The sequence below is a fragment of the Glandiceps talaboti genome, chromosome 12, assembly GCF_964340395.1.
Source record: "Glandiceps talaboti chromosome 12, keGlaTala1.1, whole genome shotgun sequence".
In the NCBI taxonomy this organism is placed as follows: domain Eukaryota; kingdom Metazoa; phylum Hemichordata; class Enteropneusta; family Spengelidae; genus Glandiceps; species Glandiceps talaboti.
Genome location: NC_135560.1, coordinates 4,681,756 through 4,695,122, shown reverse-complemented (window position 1 = coordinate 4,695,122; position 13,367 = coordinate 4,681,756). Strand labels below are relative to the sequence as shown.

Sequence of the window (13,367 nt, the reverse complement as noted above, 5' to 3'; positions counted from 1 at the left end):
TTTGCGAATGTTGCCGCTTGAAATTAAGTCGTTGGCGGAAAAACGGTAACCGTAGAAAGCCTGGTGTCCTCAACATCACTGTGAAGGAGTACTTGCCACATGATAGTAGTACATGTTCAATTTGTCCGCCAGACTCTCCTGAAAATCATCAGACAGTGTTAGAAGTCTGTGAACAAACTGCAAAGCTTTGTTCATTTCTTCATGAAAGATCTAATAATTCAGTGACTGTTTTCATATTCAATGACAGTAGGACAGAGCTGGAGAAGAAAGTTACATTCCGTGAGGATGGTTCAGTGAGCTTATTAGTCAGCAAGAACAATGTCGATCCGTCTGTCATTGGGCTCACAGAAAAACTATCTGCTGACGAGTGTATCAAATTGCTATTTGATCTGAGGGATGGCAATATAACGAAGTGTGTTGGGAACAGAGGATTTCTTGAACTGTGTAGAGAAAGAAATCTACATGGCGGTGCTACATTCTTAAAAGACGATGGCACAATAGTAGCTGAGGAAGACTTCAGCACTGGGAGTGTCTTCCACAGAAAATGTGATGGCTTGGTTGGCTCTGGAGACCAGTGTTGTGTTTGTAAAATTTATCGTAGTGACCTGAACAAAATGGCTTAAGTTTGAGGTGCCACATATCGGGAGAAAAGTGGAAAAATTGGAAATGACAGTAAAGTAGAAGAGAACATTGACAATGACGGGCCAATTTGTATCCCAATCATAAATTACGAATCGACGCCTTCAGTAATTACAGTTCCAAATTCTACTGCTACCACATCCCACCACTGCCACCATTGTAAAAAAATAATATCATGTCATATGTGAAATTCAGTGAATCAACTGTTAGTTGTGGTGTGAGGAGAGGAACGGGTCTCAAAGTAGTACAGGGGAACAGCGTGGCAAGATATTTTGGATAAATGTGGTGAAGTGGAGATGTTGACCTCGGTCCTCAGGTTGTCAGTTCTGGGTTCATCTAGTCTTTGGGAGTTCTAGCCTTCAGCTCAGCCAACTACATCCAGCCAACTACACTTGCATTGATTTAATACAAACACAAACTCACAATGTTGGTAATAGTGGGAAACAGTAAATGCCTTTAAAAACTATCAAAGTGGTGCATCTTAATACAGGAAAATCCATGTCTCTAGTACGATTCGAACCCAGGAACTCATGAGTAGTAATCTTGAGTTGTAACTACTATGCCACAGGGAGGTGGTGATACGAAATGAAATGAAATACTTTGACAGAGGAGGGTCATATTTTAGAGAGAGAGAGAGAGAGAGAGAGAGAGAGAGAGAGAGAGAGAGAGAGAGAGAGAGAGAGAGAGAGAATTTATTTCAAATCTATTTTGTCAAATTTGTGACAAATACGATGTTTTTAGCACAACTGAAGTGAGGTTTAGTAGTGTTACAGGTATGTGCAAATTAGATCTATGCAATATTACATTTCATCAAAAGCCTTAGATTCAAAGGATGCATAGTGAATAGGTTTGATAGTTTGTAGTGATGGTTCTAGGGGTGTCTTGTTTGATACATTTTTCAACGTAAGATAAGGTAAACTTGTCAATGTTATGATGTGCACTTTGGTAAAAATGAATGAATTGTTTTCTTCCCTTAACTGAGAATGGGTTGAAGAGTTGTCAAAGTAATAGGAACAGTTTTAACTTCATTACAAAATTTACCTGTATTTTCAGTATGTTTTCACTCGTTCATAATATTACGACTAGTGTTGATTAGAATTGCTTTAGTATAGTTGAGGTTCACAGTCTGTTATCGGCACCATTGTTTTCAGTCATCAATAAAGTTCAATTTAAATTATGTTAAATACTTATAATCTTTAAAGAAGTTTACCTTGTCTGTGGTTACTCTTGTAATATACCTTTCTTATTTATAACCATCGATAAGTCATGATTGACCCGACAGTTTGTTAAGGGTCCACTGTAATACACACACACACACACACACACACACACACACACACATATACATACATGCATGCATGCATGCATGCATGCTTACATACATACATACATACATACATACATACATACATACATACATACATACATACAACATATATCATTTTGTTGTCAATTTCTTTAATACATTTCGTCTATAACATGTGTCAATGTTTCCATTACATGATTTTGTTTCAGCATCAGTGGGTGTGTATGTGTTTGTGAATGTGTGATATTAACATAGTGCGAGAAATATGAAAAACACATGAGACTTCTGGAAATTGCCAAAGTCTCCAATTGAGTTTAATATGTTATCAAATTCCATTTCTCATGATAATGCACACAGAAAGGGTAGTCCGTCGGTAAAAAACACAGGTACAGGCCAGGCATCGACTGATGTTTTTTTTATTCACATTCAGATTCAAAGATATGAGTCCGTCATTATATTTGGTGCAGCTTTTCGATTAGTTGTCAGGTTATTTTTCTCAGTTACTCCCCGTTAGTTATCTTTTTTTTCAAAATCTCCATGCAACTAGTGTCTTCTGGTCTTGGAATCAGATTTGTCACATCAATTTCATTCAAGAAAATCACGTTTTGCCAACTGCAGGCACTTTTAGAATGTTGGACATGAAAAACAAAAAAAGATGGCAGACATTCATATGGGAAAGTAGTCACATTTCGTGCAGTTTCAGTATTTATTGGTAACACAGGACGATTTGCACAACTAAAATATACCATTGCAATATGTTTGGGGCAAGAATGTATGAAAATGGCTTGGCTAAATCAAGTGAATGTTGCTCGTTCAAGAACAAAATGGGATATTAGTCCAAGTGCAACCTGGCTGTTGAACATAATCTTGGTGAACTTTGTTTGGAGCAGACTTATTTTCATGTTCACATTCAAGCTATCGCAGAATGATGACTGCCTGCCTGTCTGTCTAACGTTTGCAATGAAAACTGCTGAACAGAATACATGTTTCGACACATACTAATAGCTACATGCCGACTCTCAATTCCGCTCAAGAATTTATTCTCCAACTCGAGACTGTTATAATCATGTGTCTACTTTTCTTCGACTTGTTTTTTTGTTGACGCTGCTTTTGACTTGCAGTGGATATTAATTTCAATATGATGTATTTATGATACAACACCACCAGAACCTCTTTGAAAATCACTGTACATTATGTAAAATATAGCTTCCTGTTTTAAAGACAGCGTTTGCAGTTTAGGAAAAATTGACATCATTGATGACATTACTATTTAACAGTCTCTGTATATTCATAATTCTAAAAACATAGAAACACTGACAACAAATAGTGAACATTATTGATCTGTGGAACTATATTTGATGAGTTAAGCAAATGTGTACTTTGTCCTGAATTCTGTACTAGTACACTTGCAAGTTCATTTAATTCAAAATTAGCAAAGTAATAATCAGTACAACAATTTTACATTGCTGCTGCAATACATACTCCTATAAAATAATCTTCAGTGATTTATACAAACTAACATTGAATTACTCAAAGAAAGTACCATGATCAGTATCCTAATTGAAATGGTCTTGGCAATATTCATGTTTCCCAGAAAGTGGATGAAGATATCATTTATTACTTTATGAGTGATTACTGTGAGTCATTGAGTAGTGATCTCTTTTCGTTACTTTTCTCGTCCAATCGACTCCTATAAGAGAAAATAGCAATACATTATGTGATGTAACCCGGCTATAATATCGTGTCATGACAATGCTATAGTAAAATTATAGGTCGCTACTACTTCACAAATCAACACAACATTCCAAAAATCAAACCAAACATTCAAGTAATACCAACATATTAACAAATACTTTATGAAATACATTATTGTGTTGTAAATATTTTACATTTCTTTATCAGCGAAAAATGATAGTAAATTCAGGTCTTAATTAATTATAATATCGTTAGAAAATAAAAGATGACATTAACTTTTAAATATAATAATACTGCTCAAATAAGTTCAATTTAATAATGCATTTTAGGGTTGACTTGGTATACTAGGGAACATCACATTAACTTACTTACAACTTACACAGATAAATTAAAAGATTTAAAATTCCACGAAACGTGCAAACAAAAAAATAGTTTAGGTATATACATTCAACCTATCAATGAAGACATCATGGAAAAGTGTTATGAAGTAAATTTAAATTTCTTTATCAACAATGTCCGCGTGCGTGTGTGTTTACTCGTGTGTAAAATTATTATTGGAAAATCGAAGTCGATATTATATGTCAAAAATAACTTAATTGAATGCTATATTTATTGGAGATGAAACAACAATGGTGACTACGGACGTTGACTTGTTTAATACGGAAACGACACAACAGCAACTTACAATTTTGATGGCTGTACATTTTCCAATGTTTCTGGAAGGTTGATATTTGAGGTTTCCGAAACTAACAATACAAATACACCAGACAAGATACTCAAAACGCCCATAACGATGTATGTTGAAAAATAGTATATATCAATGAGGTACACAATGTATGGAACCACCATTATTCCAATATCATATCCTGCAAATGTAATACCCATTCCAACGTTTCTATAAGAGATATGAAAACGTACGGTGTTTCAACATATAAACTTATACAAATCACGCACAAAAGATATCGAATCAAGGAATTAGATATTTGCCTACCTCAGGGTAGTTGGGTATATCTCTATACATACTGCACATGCGACAGATAATGCAATCGTTGTACAAATCTTTGCAAGAGTAATAATCACAATTCTCAAAACTCCGTTATCTGAAAATTAACAAATTTGGAAAAAATTTAAATACAAAGAAAGTTAACACATAGCAGAATAGCCGATAGCTAATAACTTCTTATCAACTGATAAATACATATCTTGAAGTCAGCCAAAAAAGTCATATATATATATATATATATATATATATATATATATATATATATATATATATATATATATATATATATATATATATATATATATATATATATATATATATATATATATATATATATATATATATATATATATATATATATAGATAGATAGATAGATACAGATACAGTGATATAGATATAGAAATAGATACATGTATAGATTTATCATCAAGATTTCTACCCCAGACATTCATTCAGTTATTTATCAATCAATATAATGATATGTCTATAACTGAATCGTCACATAAAACATAATTTATGTATGATAAAGCAAACCATACATCCTAGACGAAACACACAAGTGAGCATTTCTCTTCTTAAAATTCCGTATCTTGACAAATCCGTATACCTATGAATGCAGATGAGATCCAGAGAGCACCATTCAAGGTCATTGTTGTACATAACAACCATCGTCTGGGCATACAATTGAATAACCACAATGCGAGCAGATTAGCAGGTATTCCCACTAAACATGACAACATGTATAGCGTGTATACTTTGCCGGAGAAGTAATTCGAGTTAAAAGACATGCCTCCATACATGATACCAACTGAAAACCTGGAAAGAGAATAATATAATATTGAGTTTTCTTCTGGGTATGGGCTACATTAGTCTAAGAATGGTCAACGGCATAATATCAATGAGACTTGGGCCATTAATTTGGATGATTAATTAATAAGAACACTTTTACTATTTCATCTTTAAAATAAACTATGTGAACCAACATTGACCAAGCCGATTATTGGAAAACATGAGTAAAGGTTCTTTACTGCACATAAGAATTAGGCAAGTAGAAGTTGTCACTATGTAAATTCCAGTCTATGCATACGTCTGTCGCTTCCCTACATATTGAAACTTAATTAAATAGTTAGATTACTTTTGATTTTAAATGGTGACCTGAATCTACCCAGTTACTTTATAAGTCACTTCCTTTAAAACATTATTATGGTTTTTTTTGAGGGGCTGGGTTGCTTCATACTGTTTTCTCAAGTAGTAAAACACATTAAAGTTTTATTTAATCAAATTACCATCTACCTTTCATTTCTTTAAAGGAGATGGGGCATTTAGTTCGGATTTTATTTAAAAAATTTTTTTTTATCATGGCTTACTACTTGAAAGAAAAATCAGTGTGACACAACATATGCCAAGTCCTTGTTTGCAGTTCAATGAATTGCAAAATGTTTGTTATTGCACGTACAACAACACACATTTTTACACATTTTTTAGGCTTTTTGCAATGTATTAAATGACAAACACAGACTTATACAATGTTGTTTCACGTTTATTTTTCAAGTAGGATACCATGATAAAATAGTTTTATCAATTAAATATCCAAAATAAATACCCCAATCATCTATATGGTCACTTTAAAGACTGGTTACAGTTAAAACCCCATTACATAAACCTTTACATGTTCCTCATTCAACTTGTTTGAATGCTTTCTATCAAATTGAAAAAAAAGAAACAATTAGTTATTAATTATTTGTTTAATGAAAGTAATACTAAATTACTTCGATAGCAAAACATAATTTTGTTTTGTGAAAAATCTTTGCAAATCAGTGCCTGATAGAAGTATTCTTGGAAGGGACATACTAACTTCACCTATAAACTATATACGTTATATACACAAAATATTCTACTTTGTCGGGCCAATTACCGGGTCCTATTTACGTTCCTAATACTTGAAAGATTAAAAACCCACATTGCTATATGAAATGCAATATGCCCCTCTCATGTGTTTACAAGACAGGGGTCATAAATCGACGGATACACATGTCGAGTCAATATTTTACTGCGATATAATAATGTCTTTGCTTACGTATAAAAACACATATTGAAGGTATTTATTCGCAATTCAGGTGATCGAAAAAGATCCAATGCAGTCAATCCATTGGCTTCCCCTATCTGAAATGTTAAACCGAAAGGATAAGTAACTAAGTTACATTTGTATTCTATTAATATCGTGTTTATGAAGAAATTTAAAAAACATACGATTCATTTCTCAAAGCTATAACATCTGTGGTGACTAATTATATGATACGTGAAACATCGACTTAGCGATTATACATTTACGTTTCGTATAAATAGCAATGTTTGAAAGGAACTCCTGTTCTCTCATATCTCTCTTTCAAAAGAATAGGCGGTCTAGATATGTATAATAACCACGTACATGTCACACACACACACACACACACACACACACACACACACACACACACACACACACACACGCACACCTTTTCTGTGTTAGCATTTTCAACTTCTCTTTTGGTAGTATTTTCACATTCTTTACCAGCTTCACTTGTATGTGGCATGTCAAGTTCATAATCGTAAGTTTTGTTATTCCAGTGAGCTATTTCCTGGATTACTTTACCAGCTTCTTCTGTTCTTTCTTTTTGAATTAGCCATCGTGCAGACTCCTTGATAATCCTTTATTCATGTGAAATAAGATGAATACTTATTAATCTACTAAAGTGTCAATATGGATTATAACTGGGTTGGTTATTTTAGAATTTTAATTTACAAAACAACTTTACTATTTTTTTTACTTGAAAAACAACAACGTAAAATAATATATACCAAGTCCTTTTTTTTAACCCAATAAATTGCAAAAAGATGTAAAAAGTGTAAAATATACTTGTTATTGTACATACAATAACAAACATATACACATTTTGCAATTTATTGAGTTACAAACAAGCAAATGCATATGTTATTTCACGTTATTTTTCTAGTAGAAAAACATAGTAAAGTTGTTTTATTAATTAAATATCCAAAATAACTGCCCAATTCTCATCCATATTATGGCCACTGTGAATACATGACAATATTTTCCATACACTGATGTTAGCGGGTCTCTAACATGACTTGACCAAATTCCAGTTGTCAACCCTGTCTATAAATATTCATACTTAACTTAGTGATACCATATTGATAAAAGGATATTACTAAAGTTTGTTATTCATTGGGAAAGTTTGATAGACAGACATACAGACAGACAGACAGACAGACAGACAGACATACCTATAATATTACCTCCTAATGCGATGGATAAAACCTGAAATCCCAACTCACTGAATGTGTTATTTCCTCTATTGTTTAAACTTTCACTATTCTAGAAAGTTACCAGTGGTACGGGATGAAGGCGAGGCATGTGAGAGCAATCACGAGTTGAACCTTTCTCCAGTCACCATGGCAACCAATTGATATCACTCCCAGTGTTGCACTACCAATGTCCCATCCAAGCTTACAGACGATTACCACAAAAGGTTTGTATTTTGAAGACACTATTTCCACCACTTGAATATCACAGATAGAGAGGGCGCGGACGGACAGACAGACAAACAGACAGACAGACAGACAGACAGACAGACAGAGGGAGAGATACAGAAAGAGACATAAGGAGACAGGGAGAGAGAGACAGACAGAGAGAAACAGGTAGAGAGACAGAACTTTTCAATATTAATTCAAGTATTACTACAGAACTTATGATCCACGTGATTATAAAGTACGACAGTGTATCTACAGTATACTTCGATACGTACAACAACTGCTTTGAAATAGAACATTTGCACAATACAGTTGCAATCTTTAAAGTCGGTTGTACATATGGACACTCTACATTATGTTGGTAACTAGATATGTACTACCAATGTCATAAATTCATTTAAAAAAAATACAATTTAACATCCTTCTGAGTGGTATTTACCTAGAACATTAGACATACAGTAATATCCACCAGTCAGGAATGACATCAAAAACTGGATGGCAATAAAACTGGAAAAACTGGGTAAGAATACCATCACGAGGTTCAAAACTGTGCCAGACATCAGGTTCATGTATATCATGAGTTTCCTACCATATCTGGAAAATGATATCACAAAAAGGAATGACGTGCTGTGACATTATGTAAACATTACCTATTTCGAAAAATGTGTACAGTTACACACACAACTTTTGATTTTTTCCAACAGAGATTATTTGTGGAACTTACCCTACGAGCATATTTAGATTTCCTATTCTATGAACTAAGACATCGTCGATTTTATACTTTAAGGGCTTAAGATGTAAAAAAAAAAAGAGGGTACATTCAGTTTGTATCAATACCTAGAATTTTCAGTACCTGTAATAGCATTTGGTTCATGCTAGAGGGTCAAACTAGAACAAAAAACTTCGACTTATTCTCACGCGTGCCTATAATGCATTTGGAGCGAGTGGACCAGAAGTTATGGTGTCAACCAAGAAATCGAATGTTCATATTTTTATAATGTAATTCTATTACGGGTACAGAGCAGTGTGGATTTATCAGTTCCTAGCAATTAGAAAAATAGATAAAACATGATGGTATATTTGCAAACAGCAACAAAAATAATTATCAAGGGACGTATTCCACATAACACTTACATATCAGATAGCTGACCGTAAAGAAGTGTTCCACACATAACACCAATACCATATGTGGTTTTTGAAAGTTGTTTCAACCAATCATTTTCACATACTAGATCAAACTATTAGGTGCACAGAAGAAAACAATGGAAGTGTAAACGAAATCAGTAATTACTGAAAATATGTTTATCTACTATGGAAAGTATACCCCTGCTAATATATTGATAACAATACGTCAATAGAGTCGCTGTTACGATATATTTAATATTTCAATTTTGCACGTAAGCGCCACTAGAAATGGCTGGTGTACATAATGCTGACAACAACGATATAATTAAATCTAACTTGCCAACACATGGGAAATATCAAATGAATATATTTCGTTGTTTACAAAACAGACGAAACTCTGCTCTTTGACTACCATTTTGTTTTCTGAGACTGGTGGAAGAGAAAGATTTCCAGCATGCACAAAGCCTTGTAGGTGCTGCCCCCAAGGAAATACAAGTCATGTAAATATCAAGGTTTTTTCGAAGCGTGTAGTAAATATAGTTCCATCCTACCTCCATTATCTGTGTATTCGTAAATGTAGATCGATCATATACCCATCCATTATTACAGTCAACAGTACGTTTCCCATACGAACAATCATCAACAGAACCGTTGGAAATGGTCATTTCAGGAACCTTGACATCATACCTTGCGCATGAGTCCCATGCTTTCCCGTTATTGTCTGTGCCGTATGGGATGGTGCATATCTTCAATGTTGAGTTCTTCTCAAAGATTTGGTTGTCATACACTCTACAATAATGAGCTGGAGAGACGCTGTAAAACGTGTTACAGAAACTAAACCAGGAGTATGGGATAAGTGAGAAGACAATGAAAAACACTTGAGTCTTCTGGAATTTGCCAAATTCTCCAATCGAATGTAAAATATTTTCATATTCCATTTCTCCGGATAGAGATATAAAGATGAAGTAAATCAAAGAATAATATGGTCTATGTAATTGTTTATATAACCACTGATCCACTTTGCACACATTGTTTGGTAAAATCCTAAATTTAGATGAATGTAGAATGTATATTACCCAAATATTCATATAATTAACATGTTTACAAAATTTTGCATTCATTCGAGACAATATTCAACACAAGGAAAACATGTCACTCTACAAATGGAGAAACAAGTCAACAGGTCATCATATTACAATACAAATAATATCAAATACGACATGTACAATGTACATACATGTTCTTAAGTCTGCCTAACTGTACATCAATTTACGGGTATATTTTACCACGTACGGGATGGATTACAATTGATTATTATATACAAGCATTTTCAATTCAATTGAAAAAAATTGAATTGAATATACAAGCATTTTAATATCTTACGTTCTAATAGGGTTATCAATTCATTATTTCCTGAAGCACCTTTAACAGCTTGGCGTCGGGATACCAACCTTAGAGATATGGTGGTCCATACAGAACAACATGAATTGGAAGGTAATGCTGGTTCATTTCCATGCGATCGTTCGATCAGCTCCCCTCGATCAGCTAAAAAAAGCCTATTAGTCCAGCGTACATTTAACAACAAAACCTATGTCGGTCGCGCCTTTACAATCTGTGCTCCAAAGCTTTGGAATGACCTACCACAAGATATACGCCAGTCCACAAGCCTGGAAATCTTCAAAAGTGCTCGTGACCGGCGTCTGTCAGCAGACTCGCCCCCCCCCAAAAAAAAATAAAGTACAGAGAAAAAAAAAGTTCAATTTTTTTTTTAAATCAAAAAAAAAAATAAAATAAAATAACTTTAACAAAAAATATATTTTGACTTTCAATTATATAATCCTTAAAAAAATTCTGGTTTGACGAAAAATAAAACAATATTCTCAAATAAATGAAAACTTGTTTCAATTAAAATAATGTGAAAATGGAATAAAAGTACATAAACGGTTAAAATTAGTTTGTAAGTACGAAAAATATAAAATACGAAAGCTAAAATAACAAAATACTTTTGGCCTGAACGGCTTCCCATATGCCAGTGTAAAGTTTATTTTAATTTGAAATCATATGCGAGTAGATTTGGAGAAATGGCGATCAGTGTTTTTATGACAGTGTTTGATGCGAAAATCATTCCCATCCTTCTAAATGGATTTGAAATTTGGGGCGTTCACGTCACACAGCTCTTGATATTGAGTGAGTGCAGTACAAATTTTGCCGTTACGTTTTGCGTCTGTACAATAACACATCCAATTTCGTTGTTACTCGGGAACTTGGGCGTTTTTCTCTCAAGGGGTTTGGGGAGATATGGATTATCCAGGGGATGGGAGACAAATGTTTATTTTTATATCTCTTCAAGCAGAGATGTAATATAGATGGTCAGGGTTGGGCCAATGGTTTCTCAGAAGTCCAAAGCTTGACACATATACAAACATTTCAAATCTCTTCTGCAATAAGAAAGTTATCTGTCAAATATCGATAAGATGATATTTCAAACAACTCTTTGTAGATTTAGAGCTGCTGTTCAAAATTTAGCGATAGAAAAGGGAAGGAGAAACGGTGTATCTAGAGATAGAAGATAATGTATTTTTTTGTAATATTGGTAATTTAAATTTTGCCCTGTATATCAACAATTGAGAGAATTGTATATCCCATAATTTTAAATTTTATTCTTTGATGAGAATAAATCATTATCATAGTTAGTCAGAATAATTTAGCAATGTTTGTATTTTTTGCTTTCCGTAAACGTCAAAGTATGATAGACTGATTTTATTTTGTAAGTGCCATTGCTTTTTGTCACAACATGTTAACCTCTACATTCACACTTTTTGTATATATTGACTTATATACCTTAGGCCGGTGGCCACGATACTCTGAATAAAGTACAATATTATTAGTTGTAACTGGAGTATCATTCAGACAATCAAAGTATACTCACTTGAAATTGTTAAAATACCAATACTTATAGACATTCTACATGTTAATCAGTGGTTGATATTACCCACGAGCAGTACAGAGCAGTTTGAAATCGCGATCGCCATTGAGGGCGCTGATTTCTGGATGCGGACCAAAAAATAATTTTGATTTGATTTGTCGTGTATATAGCTACAGAAATACGTTTATCAACAGATTATGCAATACTGTTCACATTGTAGGACATTACGAGTAAGTTATCGTAACAAAACATTGTTTTTAAAAAGTTCCAGTTACAGCTTTAAATAAAATACGCAAAAGCTGATACAGGAGGACATAACTATTTAAACAATGAGGTATGTAATATAATAGTAATATTGATGAGTGGACCTGCGTTCCCCATCCAAGGCATACATGTATGAGCCTTTCTTCACTGTGTTGCAATGATTAGCGTACTACTATGGCATGCAAACAGAACACGTTAAATCTCTTTAACGTAACCTTTCCTAAGACTTACGAAGGGTTAATGTTGATAAGGTAAACGCGTCAGCGGTGGTTCTACCGTGTTTTTTTTTTTTTTTTAGAGAGGCCGGCATTGAGATTAACATGTGATCTGACCCGAAGCTGAGATCATCAAACAATAACAGATTATAAATGTAGTCAGCTTTGTAAAACCCACACATAAAAAACCCCGTGGTATTCTAATAGCTGTGTTACCCAGCCAATAAAGTAAACAGCTTATTTTTTCAAGTAACAAATCCCTTGCCAAGAGTGTATCATACTTTAAGATATCTCTTTGCAAATGATATCATGGGAACAACACTTAACGTTTAGTAGAATATGAATGCTAAATTTGAAAGTCCAGAGATTAAAAAATAACAACACCTAGCCGAGTTAAAGTTTAATACCAGGATTGTTTGATATACTTCAGACAATGACATCAAATATAAGCAATTGGTATGCCCTTTTTCGATACGTAAAAGTCTCGTCTGCCTTGGGATACAATTTGCCCTACCTGCTAGCTGATCAACCCATGGCCACCGACAATGAAGTCAAAGAGAACTTAACAATATGAACTTCACGGTCACCATAACAATCAAACATAAATACAAAAGACACGGAGCCACAAATCAACTCATGCCATTTAAAGCACATACTCTTTCCAT

The 13,367-nt window shown here is 33.8% G+C and overlaps 1 protein-coding gene across 1 annotated transcript; it reads right to left on the bottom strand.

Moving 5' to 3' along the window:
- Positions 1-3,577: 3,577 nt before the first annotated feature.
- On the bottom strand, positions 3,578-10,235 carry LOC144443630 (organic cation/carnitine transporter 2-like). The gene is made up of 7 exons (XM_078133173.1): positions 9,849-10,235; positions 9,307-9,410; positions 7,140-7,332; positions 6,722-6,807; positions 5,252-5,460; positions 4,632-4,740; positions 3,578-3,635 (listed from the first exon to the last, which is right to left on the bottom strand). Exons 1-7 carry the CDS (start codon positions 10,233-10,235, stop codon positions 3,578-3,580), a joined length of 1,146 nt encoding a protein of 381 aa, XP_077989299.1.
- Positions 10,236-13,367: the final 3,132 nt, after the last annotated feature.

What these genes read in the sequence shown, in the direction of transcription:
- LOC144443630 (XM_078133173.1), bottom strand. Translation starts at nt 10,235, where the DNA reads ATGGAATATGAAAATATTTTACATTCGATTGGAGAATTTGGCAAATTC. An exon ending in TACGGTCAGCTATCTGATAT is followed by an intron (nt 7,333 to 9,306) that starts GTAAGTGTTATG and finishes ACATGAATAAAG; the next exon opens with GATTATCAAGGAGTCTGCAC. An exon ending in TTCAATATGTGTTTTTATAC is followed by an intron (nt 5,461 to 6,721) that starts GTAAGCAAAGAC and finishes TTCTCTTTCCAG; the next exon opens with GTTTTCAGTTGGTATCATGT.